Source organism: Triturus cristatus, chromosome 10, assembly GCF_964204655.1.
Source record: "Triturus cristatus chromosome 10, aTriCri1.1, whole genome shotgun sequence".
Taxonomy (NCBI): domain Eukaryota; kingdom Metazoa; phylum Chordata; class Amphibia; order Caudata; family Salamandridae; genus Triturus; species Triturus cristatus.
Window position 1 is genome coordinate 781,420,939 of NC_140593.1, and position 19,204 is coordinate 781,440,142.

A 19,204-nucleotide genomic window follows, 5' to 3' on the forward strand; every position below is an offset into this window, starting at 1 on the left:
CCTGGGGAGACGGCGAACAGACGGTGGTCATCCTCCTCGACGTCGCCGTCGACGCCCTCGACGTCGACGGGGAGCGGGAGCGTTTACTGGTCTTCCTGCCCCTGGGGAGCCCCCCAGAGGCCTCAGCATGGGCCAAATCAGCCCCTCCAGACCCACCTGGTGCCTTCAGTCTTCGCTCCTCCAGAGCTTGAAGCCTGCTCTTCATCCTGTCCCTCAGGGTTCTTGATGAAAACGAGTGGCAGATGGTACAGCTTTCAGGCACGTGGGACTGGGGAAGGCAAGCTATGCACACCTCGTGTGGGTCAGTTTTAGCCTTCTTTCGACCACATTCCGGGCACTTGTCGAACAAGCCAGGCATGTTGACAGTACCAGCTATTAAACACAAGAAAAAGTGACAAAAATTGCCAAAATCTCAATGAAAACCTTGAAAAAGGTAGAGCTCAATGCTCCAGGGTCCTGCTAGCAGGAGCCGGAAAAAAGAACTGAAAGTAAATGGGACCTGCTGGGCATTCTGGGATACTGGGGAAAGTTCTGGAAAACTGGAAAGTTTTCTTAAAGGCACAGTATCCTGTTCCAAGCCACATAATGGCAGCCTATGGGGCTTGTCTGTCCACTCCTTCCTCTCTATCATTCCAGTGGCTTTTGCTGGTAGAGGCAGGGTTTTTTCCTATGGGGAGAAAAACTGGACAGGCAGTGCTGTTTGTGGATTTTGGTGGAATTCTAGTTGAAGTACTGGACAGTGTAGCCTGTGGGTATAGGCTGCATTATCTGTCTTTAAATTAAATTCTCTCTTAAAGGTGTATGCAGGTCTGCATGATTTGTCACCTTTTAGAGATTATTTTTTATTGCTCCGGGGTCCGCGCACATGGGCGGGACTATTCACTAGATTATGACTATACACAGAGATCCCCTACTACAGAAATACTTTTCTTGCATAAGATGACCTATCTGGATTTCCTATCAGATGGGGTAGCAGGGAATGCGCCAGAATTTAAGCAGGAAGTGAAGGCTTGGACAACCATGCTTTCCAGGGTAGGGTGTTGTGTGAGCAAACTAGGTCCCCTGGGTCAGGGCAATGGTGGCAGCAAATTGTCCTGTCGACAGGAGCCCATGTGCAGGGCTTGGAAGAGGCCTCAAGCAGGAAGTCCGAAAGGGCTTAATTAAATGGGAGAAGCGGGACACTCTCGGCTGAAGCACCTTTGTCAAAATGATAGTCTTGATTGCCACTGAAGGCAAGCTAAGGTCCAGGACCTTGGCCGCGCTTCTCACCACTGTGAGTAAAGAGGTTCCGTCCTCTGGAACCACGGTAGGAGGAGACACAATGCCAGTATTTGGGAAGTGTCCAGTCCACTGACATTCGTCAGTTCCTGACACCAGTACATGTTGGGGTCTAGGTGTTGGTTTTCTTCAAGGTCCAGAGCCCCTCCCCAATCATGCAAGACCTAGCCCGTAGGAATAGGGTTCAGACTTTGGTCTGGAGGGCAAGGCTCCAATCGGCAATGAAGCCGAGTGACACCCCTCAGGCTCCATGTCACAATCCATGATGAGAATGGGGACAGCGCTGCCAGAGAGCACTGGGAGCATTGACATCGGCACCATCTTAGGGGAACCAGTAGGGATCCTCCCAAGGCACTCATGCAAGGATGTGCCGCAATAAAAAGAGGTGCATGGCCTAACATTCTCAGAGCTGGGGTGGGGGGTTGGGTAGCGGTGGGTCATCCCCCGGAAATTCAGAGAGGAGCGGTACTGGCCCAGGATCAACTGTAGAGACAGGCTTCAAATGGTGACACTCAGTTTTGTTGGAGGACTTCAATGGACTTCTTACTCTTCTTTTTGTGGGACTTACCGAGTGGGATGACTGACTAAGCTAGACGGCTCTGCAACTGATCCCAGGACCTTCCTCTTGACGGGTATCAAACCTGTTGCGGCGAGGCATTTCAAGCAGCAAACAGCTTGAGGGATCGCTCCCTCAAGGCACTGGGGTGCATGGTGCGAGAATCAACTCTTGGTGTTGTGGTCGCGCTCAAGACACCAGAGGCAGACTAGGTGTGGGTCCACTACTGCAGGGCTTGAATCTGGCAGTTCTCGCAGACATCCTGCCACAGAAGGAGACAAGTCGCAAAAGAGGCAAAATGTCGAAAAAGAGCAATCAAAAAATGACTGGGGGTACTCTCTCTAGATCTCTGCTGACTGGAGCGGAAAGAAAAGGACTGATGTCAGCAAAATGGGATGGCACCTATTTAGATACCACGCATGCCGTGTCTAGCACGGACGCCGCACGAAGCCGGACACTACCACTAGCATGCAGGGGTTACTGCTCACGAAAAAAAATCCAGATCCAGTCCAATGCCTGGGATAATTCTAAGGTAAAGAATCTGTGGCTAAACGTCTCTATAGGAAGATTTCATCTTTTCACTAATAATCTAAGATTGCCAAAAATAAACAAGTTTTTTTCGGCTGGTCATTGTAAGCTAGAAAAATGGAGTTGAAGAAAGAAAAGCAATGTTCAGTTTTAGCTGCTTCAATTATGCTTTGTGACCTGATCTTCAATTTCCCTCGGCTGCTGGCAACAGGGATTGTGACGTCAGAACTCTAAGATAATCACCTAAAATAGTCCAGTTCTGACATCTTCCCTTAATATTCAGTACCCGGCTGCGTCACAAATCACAGACTATAATCAAATTAGAGACAAGCAAATATACAGGGATTACAGAATCGCATGTATTATAGCAACATTATAATCTATAACATTTCTGGTGCAAGTTAAAACACTACAATTATATATGTTTGAAAATACCTAAATGTTGCAAGAAGAAGCTTTCATAATAAAAAAAAAACACTAATATTTCTTTTCCAGTACCTCTTTGTGACAATCAGTTAACTTATTTTTTTTTTTTTTACAAAAATAGAATTAAAACTCACCAGGCTGAGGCTCAAAATCTTTCAAATTGACTTCATACTCCTCTTCGTTAATGTACTGATGCCGACCCATCATAACAATAGCAAATTTGAACTTGTAGAAAAAAAAAAGATTCATACATATAAATGCTGCAAATATATACAAATCAGCATTAGTGCCCATATCAAACCTCCTTACTAAGTCTAAAGTGATTAAACTTTTGCAATAAATTCACAGAGAAGGCCATGTCATTTCCCAACATCGATTCCTACATGAAGTGGTATCATTGCATTCTACAGCATCCATCTATGTAAGAAGTAACCAATTTTCACTTCTGAACTCTTCCCCCATTTGACTCAACTCACCAGGACGTCACATTGCATGAGCATCCACAGCTAAGAGTAGAAACAGCCAACAACACTGGGTATAGAAACAAACATGAGTCACTTGTTTGTGCCTCTTGGACCAGGGAGCGAACTGGTCCAGAACTCCTGCTCCACTGCAACCAGAAGAAGTAACTATAAGGTAGGATCTCATGTGCCTGTGTCAGCTACACAATTCTCACAAATGCAGCCAACTCCAAATCACAGTGCATTCTCACAAAACAGGACCCCCTGATGCACATCTAACTAATGATCACACACACAAACTACCAATCACTCCAACTCATGGTGATTAATGCACACAATGCAATACTCCATAGTCCAGACATATCAGATATCTATAAAAAGACATCCTAGATGACTGCTACCAAAGACTATAGCATCTAACATGCGGACAGGCCATTTAAGATATAAGGGCAAGCTGTTATCCTGGTCCTTCACCCTAGGCAGGTACACAACAAATGAATGCGCTCATCGCATGCAGCTTCTTTCAAGCAACTACCTACTGTAGCAAGCTGGCTTTTTATGTAATGCACCAAAATGAGGCCCATGATGTTGAAAGTCCAGATGACCCTTATTGGCTTACAGGGCTTAAAGAACAAGTTACTTACCTTTGGTAACGCATTATCTGGTTGAGACTATCTAACTGCAGATTCCTTACCTTCGAATTTCTCAGGAGTCTGGTTGGACCCAGAAAATTTTGCTGAGCAACCCCATTGCAAGTGCCGTCGGGTGGATCTATTCAGCTCCGCATGACATCATCGTTGTAAAAGTTACTTACCTTCGGTAACGCTATATCTGGTAGAGAGACACTCTAGCCGCAGATTCCTTAACTTTGAATTCTCCTCAGGCGCCAGACTGGATCTGGAAATTTTTCAGCAGTACCTCTGCGTGCCAGGGGACGGCGACGAACTGCTCAGTAGGATAGGGCGTCAGTGGAGCAATACAAGTCCCCTACCACGAAGGGAGGTCAGTTTCTTCTGTAAAACCTACAGCATCAGAATGCGGGGCCACTACAGAAACTGGTTGTGGAAACTGTGCCAAAAAAGATTAAAAATCTTTGAAACAATAAAGAAGAAACATCAAATGGTATGTTAATACCAGACATGGATTTTAAAGAAAAACACCAATAAAATCAACGAAACACAGGGCTACATGAAACTTGTGCCCCGGTTAATAAACCCCATATGAGGGAAGAGACCAAACACTCTAGACCATTCATCAACAGTAATGAATGGCATGGCAATAGCCAAATAACCTACAACAATAGACTTTCTTGAACCACACCATTATGTGATATATGGACAGTACCAGTGTCAAGGTATGATGATACCAAGACGACTTTTATGGAAAGAACAAATAAACACTGCTCAGTGGTGTGTCATCCAGAGTGAAATAGAAAACCCACCCCCACTCTACCAACCACACACATTTGGAAATGTATGGTGTTGCAACACCTAAACAAAAACTAATTGGCCAGGCCGAAAGGTTAATCTAGCCCCAACATAGATTGAGATATTGGTCACTGGTATATAAACCCAGTACTCTAACGGTATAACTTTTACCTCAAAGGGTATTTGCAGAGCGGGGAGGATGGGCTTGGCGTTAAGGAATCTGCAGCCAGACTGTGTCTCTACCAGATATAGCTTTATCGATGGTAAGTAACCTTTACATCTGATAGAGATATCTAGCCGCAGATTCCTCAACTTTGAATTAAATACCATAGCTATATCCCACTGGAGGAGGGTCTGCAAACTAATCCTACAAATGTTCTCAAAGAGAACTAACCGGTCAAAACTAGCAACTGACCAAATATATGTAGGAAAAGCGGAACAAGAGCTTGGCTCTTAATAGAAACCATGATCACCATCACATAAGGAAGTTACTTACCTTCGGTAACGATATATCTGGTAGAGACACAGTCTAGTCCCAGATTCCTTAACTTAGAATATCCCCAGACGTCAGACTGGATCCGGAAAATCCTTCTTCCCAGCCATACCTCAGCATGCCGGGAGGCGGAGCCGCTTGGTTCTGTTCAGACGTTGGCCACAGAAATGACGTCAATGGTGCCATATAAGCCGCTCACGGTCGTGCTGACGTCAGTTTTCTACAGGAAACGTTTCCGCGCCATAACGCGGAGCCATGACAAAAAACTACGATAGCATAGGAACAGTGTATGTTAAAAAAGAGTAAAATTATGTATGAGGTACAAAATTATTTGAGAAAGTCCCCAGTACCAGAAAGGACTGGAGTGAGCTCACAGAGCCTGCGCTGTAAGCAATGGCCGACCAAAGTGCCAAGCTGTGCCCCAGTTTGGGAGGGCTACGGCTGATGCACAATCGACATGACAAGGCAGACAGAGCTTGCTACCATAGGAGGGAGGTGAAGAGAATCACAATATGGAAGGAACATGCTGCCAGACAAGTGATTAGAAGTGAATGACCACTTGAAAGTTCACTACTCCAACCTTACGGTAATTGAAGGACTAGAACACCAAGAGAATTCCAATCTAACAGACTGCCATTGAAAGAAGCACAGACATGGGCGGTGGGAGGAAATTAATTGCAGAAGAACCTCATGTATTTTGAACACCGATGAAGCAACACGAGTAGGCAGTGGAAAGCAGAGATTTTAACCAGCCAAAAAACATTGATGGAGTGGAGAGCCAAAGGGCTCGAAATCTGAAGAAGACCCCCAGCTACCAAGGAAGGTACAATAACACGATACCAACCAAACAGGGGAGTCCGAAGGGCCCCAAGCAGAGCAACAAATACCTACCTCAGAGGGAGGAGCGAGAGCACACCTCTGGAAGACCAAGGCCACCCGGAAAAGGGGGCTAGGCGGAAAGACACCATATGAAATGGTCTTCGCAGAGTGGGGCGGGCGTTAAGGAATCTGCGGCTAGACTGTCTCTACCAGATATATCGTTACCGAAGGTAAGTAACTCTTACATCTGATAGAGACATCTAGCCGCAGATTCCTTAACTTAGAATAGATACCAAAGACATATCCTATAGGAGGAGTGTCTGCGAAACAGCCACCAAGTTCCAGGAGAAAATATTCGTCAATGGCTGACTAAACACGGTGGGAACCGCAATGCCAGGGCAGCTGACAGACCCAGGAAACTCCATAATGAACATGGACAAATGACGGCAAAAGCACTACAAGTTGGCAAGGGATGGTGTGAGACCGCTCTCATTCAGACACAGACAAAGGAATGTGGAACTAGAAAGGTCAGTGCCAACCCAATAGAAAATGCAGCAACTCTGGTGACAGAAGGAGCCCAGCACTGGTTCTTCTGATCCATGAGGAACAAAGGCCCAAAAGGACCCAACAACATGCGAACGGTAGAGCATACCGCCTGAACATACACCACTTGGGGTGCCAAAAAATGAAACCATGGGACAGTCCAAAGACTGAACGGGGAAGGACAGGAGCCGCAAGAGAAGGCTCATGTGCGTAATGAACAAGTTACTTACCTTCGGTAACGCCTTTTCTGGTGGATACAGTATCTGCCTGCTGATTCCTCACCTTGTGAATATCCCCTGCGCCAGCATTCCACGCAACTTTTTTCCCCAGCTCTCTACGCCGACGTGGACGTCATAATGCTTCGGCTCCGCGTGCGTCTCCGTATGACATCACCGGAGCCATAAGAGCCACGTCGGCGTGATGACGTCAGTTCCACCCATTTTTTTCCGTGCCTCCGAGGCGCACAGGTGGACCAACGACAGATTCAAAGTATACAAAGTATACAATCAAATATACATAGTACATAAACAAAAGGAAAGCTAAAGAAAACAAGCATTACCCACCAATGTACCAGAAAGAAAGAAGCTACAAAGCATAACAACATCTCAAGCAAGACATCTTTTAAGGTATTCAAAGACGGACAACAGAGGAGGCGGGTGGGCCAGTGAGGAATCCACAGGCAGATACTGTATCCACCAGAAAAAGCGTTACCGAAGGTAAGTAACTTGTTCTTCTGATGGAAACATCTGCCAGTGGATTCCTCACCTTGTGAATAGATTCCCACAGCAGTCCCACTCCCGGAGGAGGGTGTCCACCTTCCTATGCCAAAAAGTCTTGCAAGACAGAGCGCGCGAAGTGGCCCTCCCTCCTCATCTCAGAGTCCAAGCAATAATGCTTTGCGAAGGTATGGAGGGAGGCCAAAGTCGCGGCCTTACAAAGGTCTGCCACAGGAACACCCCTGGCCAAAGCAGAGGTGGAAGACTTAGCCCTAGTAGAGTGAGCTCTAATACCCTCAGGAGGAACCTTACCAGCCAGGGCATAGCAGATCTTGATGGCAAGGATGATCCATCTTGATAGAGTGCGCTTGTGCACAGCTTTTCCTTTAGAATGTCCAACATAGCCCACCAAGAGCTGATCGTCCAAACGAAAGTCCTTTGTTCTGTCCAAGTAAAAGCTCACAGCTCTTTTTGGGTCCAGACGATGAAGCCTTTCCTCCTCCTTGGAGGGATGAGGAGGTGGATAAAAACACACGGAGAGTAATAGACTGCCCCAAATGAAACGGAGTAACCACTTTAGGCAGGAAAGCAGCCCTGGTCCTGAGTACCATCCTTTCAGCATGTAATGTTAAAAACGGGGGTTTAGAACTAAGAGCTTGAAGCTCACTCACCCTCCTTGCCGAGGTTATGGCTACAAGAAAGACCGTCTTAAAGGACAACCGCCTCAAAGGACAACTATGAAGAGGCTCAAACGGAGTCTCCATCAGAAAAGTTAAGACAAGATTAAGGTCCCACTGTGGTATTACTAAAGGAGTAGGTGGAATCCTGTTTGTAAGTCCTTTGATAAACCTTAGTACAATAGGAGATTTAAATAATGACGGTTGATCAGGAAGACATAGAAAAGCTGATAAAGCCGATAGATAGCCCTTGACCGTGGCCACAGCACAGCCCTGCTGAGCCAGGGAAAGAGCAAACTGAAGCACATCAGAAAGATGGGCTTTTAAAGGGTCAATGGATCTCTCTCCACACCATTTAACAAACTTAGACCACCTATATGAGTAAATGGACTTCGTGGAGTGTCGCCTGGCCGATAAAATAACATCCACCACATCAGGCGGGAGAGAGAAGGAATTCAGGTTGCCCCGTTCAATCTCCAGGCATGAAGGTGTAAGCTCTGGAGGTGGGGTGTAGAACCTGCCCCTCCGACTGCGAGAGGAGGTCTGCCCTCAGAGGGAGACGGAGCGGAGGGCACGAGGAGAGGTGGAGAAGATCTGTATACCACACCCTTCTTGGTCAATCCGGGGCGACCAAAATAACTTGGGCCCGGTCTTGGCGAATCTTCCTCAGAACCAGAGTAATCAAGGGTTTGGGAGGAAACGCGTAAAGGAGTTGTGAGCCTTAACTCAACTGAAACGCGTCCCCCAACGCTCCCTGCATCGGATACTGGAGACTGCAAAATGACGGGCAGTGCGCGTTCTAGCGGGTGGCAAATCGGTCCACCCGAGGTGTCCCCCACGTCCGAAAGACATGACGAACCACCTCCGGATGGAGCCTCCACTCGTGGTCAGCGGAGAACTGCCGACAGACTGTCCGCACGTACGTTCAGCACCCCAGCCAGAGGATTTGCCATTAGACAAATCTGATGGTCCTGAGCCCAGGACCATAGACGCAGAGCCTCTCTGCAGAGACAATGCAACCCCACTCCTCCCTGCTTGTTGACATACCACATCGCGGTAGTGTTGTCCGTCAGGACTTGAACAGACTGACCGCGAAGGGAAGGGAGGAAGGCCTTGAGTGCCAGACGAATCGCCCACAATTCCAGAAGGTTGATGTGAAGCAACCTTTCCTCTGGAGACCAAAGACCTTTGATCTCCAGATCCCCCAGATGCGCACACCCCACCCTAGGGCAGAGGCATCCGTTATCACTGTGGCCACCGATGGAGGCAGATGGAAGGGCTTCCCTTGAGACAGATTGCCCGCCACGCTCCACCAAGAGAAATCCGCTGCAGCTTCTCTGGAGATCCTGACAGACTCCCTGAGATCTCCGTTGTGCTGATACCACTGCCTGCGGAGGCACCACTGGAGCGCCCTCATGTGCCAGCGTGCATGGTTGACCAACAGAATGCAGGAAGTGAACAGACCGAGCAGACGAAGGACCTTCAGAACTGGAACAACCGCTCCATTGTGGAATAAAGGGATCAACTCCTGAATGTCGAGAATTCTTTGAGGAGGAGGAAATGCTCGACACAGTAGTGTCCAGTACCGCCCCTATGAACAGGTTGCGTTGAGAGGGCACCAGGTGAGATTTGGGCACATTGATCGAAAAACCCAAGTCGAATAACAGCTGATATATTACCTGTAGATGATGTTGCACCTTCAGAAGCCAGTCGTCCAGGTAGGGGAAAACCGGAATCCCCTGTGAGAAGTTGGCCTGGCATATGCTGTTCCTAGTTATAGGAACACCTTGCACCAGTCCAATTTTACTCTTATTGATGATAGGTTTAAGACAACCTTTAAAGAAAGCTATCCTAGTGGTAGCTGTGGAGAGCAGCCTTCAGGCTAAGTCTTGAAGGAGTGTTAAGCTTATTGTTTTACCATAATAACCTCTTGAATAACCAAATGAAAGAGTAGCACACACAGGTATATATATATAAAATATATGTATTTATTCTAGACAGAATCCCACAGTAACTTTATGTGACTAGTGGCAAAGTTACACTTCAAAGAAGCATTTATAAACACAATAAGTAGCACAGAAATCAATGGGCCCCAGGGGGGGACCAAACCATATACTAAAATAGTGGTATAAGAACCACGACAATTCTACAGACAATGCCTAGGGCATTCAGGATCGCTTGCCCCTTCAGAATCCACCCACTGTTAAGAGGAAGGGGACCCACGGGAGACACGTGCAGCACAAGAAATTGCTATCGGGATCGCAATGCTAGTCTATGGAGAATGTCGCGGTTGAATATTTAAAGATTAAAGACACTTCTAGCAGGAGTACAAAGTTAAGGCTTGAGACTTAAGGCTTTGGAGAGCCCACCACCACAGGAGTACCGAAGTACCACTGTTACCCGCCCCAGGGAAGCCGGGTGCATAGGTCGATACTGGTGTCGGGTCGCGGGCTGATTTTCAATGGAAAAGTAGTCCAAACTGCTGCTAGCCAAAAGCGTCAATGATGTCGTGAAGATCTAAGATGTAGAAAATGTAGAGAAGAACCTGAAAGCAGAGGGGACAGAGTCTGGGTCACGGCACAGTGACCAGGGAGCTCACAGGAAGGAGCTCGTGGATGTCGGGTGCTTCAGGTAGAGATGGGTGCAGCTTGGCTCTGCAGTCACGGGCTCCGGGAGGCTTCAAGGAAGGCCAGCTTCTGGAGGGCGACTGTCCCACGTCGGATGAGGGTCGCTGCGGTGTTAGTGTCCCGATTGGATCCACTAAGCCTTGGCAACCGCAACCCACCCAAGATGAACAAAGCAGCTGCTGGTACAGACCCACGAGGTCGGAGGGTGCTCTCCTTTGGAGAGAGCGTAGAGCAGGCCTGGAGCAACCAGGGGAACTCTCGTGTTTAAAGATAGACCTCCGCTAGGGCCCACAAGTCGAGAGACAAGGGACCGCGGGAGGCGGCAATTTGGAGTGCGTAAAAGGGCACCCACGGGCCACCGGAGGGGGCTAGGGCGCTGGTCTTTGGCACAATTGCTGCAAAGTGGTTGGCTCGTAAATGGGCCAAATCACAATTTCCCCACTGGTCAGGGTCGTGTGCTATGCAAGTAGAGGCCGGGGTCTCGGGGAATTGGGGATCTCGGCACTCACGCGGTCCACGGTGTCCAAACTCGTTGAACACACTCACTGGCCTCTGGGATGCGCTGGAAACCCACCTAAAGGGTTCTGGAAGACGTCGAAGTTCGTGAGAGCAGCGAAGTTCCAACCGGGTCACTTGCAGTGTTTCAGGTGCCTGCCAAGCAGGGGGATAACTCCTTTATCCCAAGGGAGATTTCTTCAGTCAGCTGGGCAGCAGCTTGTCGAAGGTCGGTTCTGTAAAGTTCCAAAGTAATCTGAGGCTCTGGGGCCACGTTATTCACCTTTATCCCCAAGATTAGGGGAGTGTCCAGAGTAGTGTCCACCAATGGCTGGTGAGGCGGGAAAGGGTGGCTACACCCTCTCCCCTTTGTGTGTTTCCCGCCTGGGCGAGGGGCAGGATGCCCCTGAACCAGTTCCAAGCGGTGTATGTAGAATTAAGTCTCTGCAGCTGCCTACGTGCAACTCTGAAAGGACATTTGGTGCACCCACCCTGTTCCAATCCACATTATCCTGTCTGGGGAGATGCTAGCACCTCCCTGCCACAGGAGCCCTATTGTCCAGCTGGCGAGGCTGGGGTTTTCCCCAGCAACAGCCAGCCAGGGTCGTGTAGGTGGCGGGCAGTAGCCATTTTGTGAAACATGTGCACTTTTAAATTGGTGTCTAAATTCTACCGCTTTACCCATATCGCCCTTCTAGCAAGGGGGAATCGTACCCTCATGCCCATGGCTGGACTGGGGGTAGGATTCCTACATGTTTGACACCAAACACGATATGGTTCTGTGTAGCCATTCTCAAGTTATTGCGGTGACGCGATTCACTTATAATGCGGTTAAGGGTATATGGTATGGCTACACTACAAACAACCCAGTAACGATTTTACGAAGGTTGCAGAGAGGCCCTACTCAGGTAGGGGCCCCCCCCCTCACACATACCTCAGCACCCAGCCCTGTAGGATTACCAGGGCCTGCCATAGGGGTGACCTATGAGAGTATGTGTGTTGTAATGGTGTGGGCTGTAGGGTACCTACATCCCTGTAAGGGGTGCTAGCACCACCTTACCCAGACTACAGTAGTGGTCTGGTGGTGTCAGTTTGTATGGCTGTCCCAGGGTGGCACAATAAGTGCTGCAGCCCTGGTAGGCCTACTGGGGGACCCATGCCCTGGGTACCTAGGGTACCATCTACAAGGGACTGGTAGGGCGTGCCCAGCATCCAATTAGGTTTGTACCTAGGGTACTCACATCAGTTTTAGGGAGAAAGCAGATCGGCTGGGGTCCTGGATAGCAGGATCCCAGCCAGACTAGTCAAAAACCACTCAAATACAAGGCAAAAAGTTGGGGGCAACCATTAGTCAGATTCTACTCACCTACATCCCGACCTCCTGAGATGAGCAGCCACCACCGCCATCACCTTCGTGAAGACTCGAGGTGCGGTAGTAAGACTAAACGGGAGCTGGTAGTGTTGCGACCCAACCGTAATACGGAGATACTTCCTGTGCGACTTCAGGATTGGGACATGGAAGTACGCGTCCTGCAAGTCGAGCGACACCATCCAGTCTCCTTGCTGCAACGCTTGAACCTGCGCAAGGGCCAGCATCTTGAATTTCTCCTGTTTCAGATAAAAATTCAAGACTCTGAGGTCCAGGATTGGACGCAATCTGCTGTCCTTCTTGGGAATCCGGAAATACCGGGAGTAGCATCCCTGACCCCTTTCCTGCTCTGGAACCACCTCTATCGCACCCTTTTGAAGCAAAGCAAGAACCTCCTTCTGCAAAAGAAGCATATGGTCTTCTGAGCAGTAACCCTGGCAAGGAGGGTAAGGGGGAGGAAACTCCTGAAAGGGACTAGCGTACCCAGTCTCCACGAGGTTTAAAACCCAAAGGTCGGTTGTAACAGATTTCCAACCTCGCAGAAAGTGGGACACCCGACCCCCCCACAGGTCTCACATGATCTAGGATGGGGGATCTAGGGCTGCTTCCCTGAAGCTTCATTGGGAGCAGAGGAGGCCGAAGATGAAGATGGGTTGCGGCCAGAACCTCTCTGTGAGAAGTTGGCCTGATGTATGATGTCACTAGTTCTAGTGTACACCTTATATCAGTCCAAATACCCTTATGGTGATTGGTTGTAAAGTCAACCTTATAGACCAGCTATCCTAGTGGTAGCATGGACAAGAGCAGTCTTAGGCTAAACTCTGAATGGCATGTGAAGCCAGCTGTGATACCATATATAATCCCTTGAATACCAAATGAAAGGACACCACAACAGATATATATATAAAATAAAGTGTATTTATTCTAGTCAAACCCCCAGCACTCTTTATGAGATTAGAGGTAAGTACAACACAGTCTTATTTAAGCATACATTAAGTCACACAGGTAAGTAATACAGTTAGGCCCTAGGGGCCACGCAAACCATATACTAAGTAAGTGGTATAAGAACCACTGTCACGGAAATAGAATAGGCCTAGGCAATCGCTGGGGCTACACTACACTAGCGTTAGTTAGGAAGTGGGAGGCCGACGGGATTCGTGTGCAGAGTGGAAACACTCACGCGTAATGCGTAAAAGTCAATAGCAATAGTACAGTTTAGAAAACGGTAGATTTAGGACACTTCCGGAGTAGCTAGGAAGTTGAGACTTGAAAACTAGACACTAGGATAGTCACTATCCTGATGAGCACCGGAGTACCCAAGTTACCTAGCCCACAGGCTGCGGGTGCATAGGGGTGAAGATGCGTCGTTTTCGTCGTCGACTCCTATGGATGCCTGAAGAAAGATGCTGACAGGCAGTCAGTGAAGAGTGTCCGGTGGATCCCAAGGCTGGGATCAAGAAGAGAGGAAACCTGCAAGCAGAAGGGACAGAGTCAAGGTCACTAGCCAGTGACCACGTGGAACCAGGAAGGAACCAGGCGATGTCGTGAAGATTGCAGGTGAAGGTGAAGCTTGTCGCTGCAGCCAGGAGGACCAGGAAGCGTCGAGGACGACCAGGACCAGGAGGCGAGCTGTCCCACGAAGGCTCTTGCTGTCGGCAGCGTCGAAGTTGGACTAGGACTCACCAAGCCTTGGCAAGCGGAACCCACGAAGAACGAAGGACTTGCTTCTGGTGCAGACCAGGAAGGTCTGGGGTGCTTCTTCTTTGCAGAGAAGCGGGAGCCAGTCTGGAGGAGCCAAACCAGCGCAGAAGATTTCAGGGTGCGTCGTCACAAAGGCCACTAGCCAGCGGGCAAGCAACCGGACAGACGCGGCAAGCAGGAAAATGCTGAAGGGCCCCACGCAGGACTCGTGGAGTGTGGGGGGCTGATCTTCAGTGCAGATGGTGCTTGGGGTTGGGGCTTCTCAATCCCCGGTGCACAACTTCGAGGGTACCTCAGAAGCTGCGCTTTAAGTTACTAGCCACTTTTCCCAGGTAGCCGGTCGCTCGTCGCCTCCACGGATCTCAGCTTTGCTGTCGATGTGGATCAGGGTCGGAGAAGTCTGGATGTCAAGGCTCTGGTCGGGCTCTGCAGTCGGTTCCTCGTAGAACGTGGGCAAAGCAAAGGGTAGTCTCTTGATGGTGCCTGTTTGCACAGGGTAGCCACTCCTTGGCTACAAGGGAGATTCTTCAGTCTTCTTCTTTCGTCGAATGTCGAAGGTCCAGAGTTTCTGTTCAGTTTTGCAGGTTCAGGATAATCTAAAGTCTTGAGGCCCAACTCCCACTCTTATACTAATCTGGGGGGCTGGGATACCTGCTAGGTCACGCCTTATGGGTGGGACCTGGGAGGGGGTGGTTACACCCACTTCCCTTTGTCCAGTTTCGCGCCAGAGCTGGGGCTGGAGTGCCCCAGCGCCGGTTTGAACTGGACTATGCAAGGAACACCTTGTGTGCCCCAGGCATGTCTCATTCCTTTCAGCCCACCCTGCCCCAATACACTAAAGGCTGTCTGGGGAGGTGCTAGCACCTCCCCAAGCAGGAAACCTATTGTCCAGGCCTCCCTGGCTGGGATCACTCCCAGCTGCAGGAGGTCAGACTTGTGTCGTGGCAGCAGCATCCATTTTGTGATGCTGAGGCTTTGGTCAGAGGCTAACAGTTGAAGTATGATTTTAACATGTCTTTCCCTCTAGAAGGGGGGAATAATATTCTCATGTCCAGAAATGGCATGGGGGTATTATTCCACAGTGTTAGACACCTTACACGACATGTTTCGATAAAGCCAAACCATAGTTACCATAACCGTCTAAGATTATAAGGCACTTTAAGAGTATATGGTAGGCTATATCATAGAACAGCTATAAGGACAAGGTTCCGAAAGCTGCAGACAGGCTCAGCTCATGCTAGAGCACCATCTCACATGTTACCAAGCACTCTGCCTCCAGGATTGTCAAGGCCTGCCATAGGAGTGACTGATAGGTACACATGTGTCTATATGCAAGTTAGGTATAGGAATACTATACCTAAGCAAGGGGTGATTACACGACCTTGCCCCAGCTGAGTGATCAGCCAGTTGTGTCAAAATGGAAGGCCAGGCCAGTGGTGGCATAATACATGCTGCAGCCCCTGGTAGGCCTAGGGTACACCTATGCCCTGGGTACCTAGGGTACACTGTACAGGGGCCAATAAGGTGATCCTATCCAAATGGGTTATGCACCTAAAGTACATAGTATTAATTTAGAGAGAGAACAGCAGGGCTGTGGGTCTGATTAGCAGGCCCACAGCCACATCTAAGTCGAAAACCAATAAAGCAAAAGCAAAAAGTGGGGGTGAACATAGAAAGCAGACCCTACTCTCCTACACTCTGTCACCTTTGCCTTCTTCCATACGACCTATAGAGGGGATTCTGCTGCTGTTGCTGCTGCTGTTGAGGCTGCCGGAAGGAACGAAATGAGGATCTCCCAAAGCCTCTAAATTTCCTAAGACCAAATCCCTTAGCAGGAGTCTGTAATCCTAAAGATTTAGCAGTTACCCTGCTCTCTTTAAATCTTTGCAAGGTGGAATCAGCCTTTTCGCCAAAAAGTTTTTCTCCGTCAAAAGGCAAATCTACCAAAGGTGGCTTGAACATCAGTAGAGAAGCCAGAAGAACGAAGTCACGCTTGCCTCCTAGTGGCTATCGACGATACCATTATCCTTGCCACAGAATCAGCCGTGTCAAGTCCCGACTGAAATACCTGCCTTGCAGCAGCCTGAGTGTCAGTGACCACCTCCATAAAAGAAGCTTTATCTCCTTCTGGCAGCTTAGGGGCTAATGATTTTATAGAGACCATAAGAGCATGAACGTAGCGCCCTAGTAAGCAGGTGGCATTAGTGGATTTAAGCGCCATGCTCCCTGAAGAAAAATATTTTTAGCTGCCTGATCAGTCTTTTTAGACTCCCTATCCGCAGGAGTCTGAGGGAAGGCGCCTGAAGAATGCTTCGAACACGAAGCTTGCACCACCAGGCTTTCTGGAGAAGGGTGGGAAGATAGAAAACTTGGATCCCCAGGAGCCACCCTATATCTCCTTGCCACCTGTCTGGAGACTGCCAGCGAATAGAGTGGCTTACGCCAGACGTCCATAACTGGCTCCAAGATAGCCTCATTAAAAGGCAACAAGGGTTCAATAGTTGAAGCTGGCGAATGTAGTACTTCAGTTAGAAGGTTTGATTTATATTCAGCAGAGGGTAACTGCAAGTCCAGCAACTCTGCGGCCTTCTTAATAACTAAATGATAGGGAGCCAGTTCTTGTGGTAGCGAGGATCTAGTAGAAGAATGCTCCCACTCCGGAGTGGTATCAAGACCACTAGCATCCTGAATGCCTTCAAAGTCATCAGAAGATGCGTCCACCTCACCTTCTTCCACTTCCTCCCTATAACGTTCCTCTTCCAAGACTCTGGGCCTCTCTCCTTGAACGGATCCGAGGAACCGGCGCCGGCGACACCGTACGCAGAGCCGGCGGCGTCGCCGGACGTGGAGCCGAGGGAGTCGGCAACGGCGTCGAGGAGGGCTCCGAAGAAGGCCTATCCAAAAGAAGCCGAGATGGATCCCCAGACGGCGCCGGAAACTGCCAAGCAGGAGCCATCGGCAAAAAGGGCATAAATGGGGCCTGAGCATAATGCTGTGGCACTCACAAGGTGTATGCCATAGGACCCACGGGACCAGATAGTGCGCCGGATGGGAAGGCAGCCCGTTGAAAAATCCCATACATCGCATTAAGAAAATGCGTCGAATCCGCACCCCGAGTCGGGAACAGCGGATAAGGGATTGATCCCGAATCCGGCTGAGGAGCACCTGGAACCGGAGCCGAAAAGTTCTCAACAGGAGCCACAGGATCAGCCGGCTCTGGAGAAGGAATATGCTACTTACCAGTATGCATCTGTTCTTGGCATGTAGAGCTGCAGTCACACACTGAGGATAAGATCGCCATCTGGTGTTGGGCCCGGATGATTGCAGGTTGTTGTTGTCTTCGGAAGAAGCCTTTGGTCATGAGGTTGGTGACTCCTCCCCTGGACAACAGTGCGCATGGGCATCCACTCCATCGTCAGATTGTTTTTTCGCCATGATGGGAAAAGATGGAGTGTATAGAAATGAAAGAACGGATGTCCATGTGTAATGTCTAAGTAAGACGGATGCTGGAACAGATACAGGTCCCGGGGAGGCGGGCGGGCGTGTGTGACTCTGCAGCTCTACATGCCAAGAACAGATGCATACTGGTAAGTAGCATATTCCGTTCGAGGCATATGAGCTGCAGATCACACACTGAGGATAGATTATACAGCAGTGCTTCCCCTTAGCGGTGGTCGCCTGTATCCGTTGCAGCAGCTTGAAATAAAGTTTTTAGGACAGCCTGGCCCACGGAGGCCTGTTGTTTGGCCTGCACGTCAACACAATAGTGTTTAGTGAAGGTATGCGTGGTAGACCACGTGGCTGCCTTGCAAATGTCTTCTAAGGGAATGTTACCTAGGAAGGCCATAGAAGCCCCTATTTTACGCGTGGAGTGCGCCCTAGGGGGAACTGTAAGTGTACGTTTAGCCTTTAGGTAGCATATTTGGATGCATTTAACTATCCATCGGGTTATACCTGATTTGGAGATCGGGTTGCCTTTATGTGGTGGTGCGAAAGCAACAAAGAGTTGTTTTGTCTTTCGAAAGGGTTTTGTCCTGTCGATGTAATAAAGCAAGGCTCTTTTGACATCTAAGGTATGTAGGGCCCTTTCAGCTACGGAGTCTGGGTTTGGGAAAAAGACCGGTAGCTCTACTGATTGGTTAAGGTGGAAAGGGGAAATCACTTTTGGAAGAAATTTAGGGTTTGTCCTAAGAACCACTTTGTTATGGTGTAGTTGTAAGAAAGGTTCCTCTAGTGTAAGGGCTTGTATTTCACTTACTCTGCGTAGGGAAGTGATTGCGATAAGGAAAGCTACCTTCCATGTTAGGAATTGCAATTCCCATTTGTGCATAGGTTCAAATGGGGGACCCATGAGTCTTGTTAGAACCACATTGAGATTCCACACTGGGGCAGGTGGCAATCTTGGGGGAAGAATTATTTTGAGACCTTCCATAAACGCTTTGATGGCTGGTACCTTAAAAAGGGACAGGTGTTGCCTATTTTGCAAGTAGGCTGCCAAGGCTGCTAGGTGTAAACGTATAGAGGAATACGCTAGATTGCATCTTTGCAAGTGTAGTAGATAGCAAATGATGTTTTGGATGGAAGCATCCAATGGATGTATGTCATTATTAGCGCAGTAGATGGCAAATCGTTTCCATTTAGCGGCATAACACGCTCTAGTAGTAGGGCGTCTGGCTTCCTTTATGATATTCTTACAGTCTGGAGGCAGATTGAGGTAACCGAACTCTAAGACCTCAGGAGCCAGATCGCTAGGTTCAGTGTTTGAGGATCTGGGTGTCTGATTTCTCCATGGTTCTGGGTTAATAGATCCGGGGAGAGGCGTAGCCTTTGATGTGGAACTAAAGATAGTTCCAGAAGTGTGGTGAACCACGGTTGACGTGCCCAAGTGGGAGCCACTAGTATTAGTGTTAGTGACTGTTGTTTCAGTTTGCGTACCACAAATGGAATTAGTGGGAGAGGCGGAAAAGCGTACGCAAATCTGCCTGACCAGTTCATCCATAGGGCATTGCCCTTCGACTGTGGGTGTGGAAACCTGGCGGCGAAGGTTGGGCATTTTGTGTTTTCGGGAGTGGCGAACAGGTCTATGTC

At 48.9% G+C, this 19,204-nt stretch overlaps 1 protein-coding gene across 2 annotated transcripts in view; it reads right to left on the reverse strand.

Moving 5' to 3' along the window:
* Window positions 1–19,204, reverse strand: part of USP7 (ubiquitin specific peptidase 7) — a 1,511,465-nt gene that overhangs the window by 73,479 nt on the left and 1,418,782 nt on the right. For both annotated transcript variants that reach the window (XM_085628311.1, XM_085628312.1), the window contains exon 30: window positions 2,923–3,013. In XM_085628311.1, the coding sequence (XP_085484437.1) occupies window positions 2,923–3,013 (91 nt within the window). The remainder of the gene's footprint in view (window positions 1–2,922; window positions 3,014–19,204) is intronic.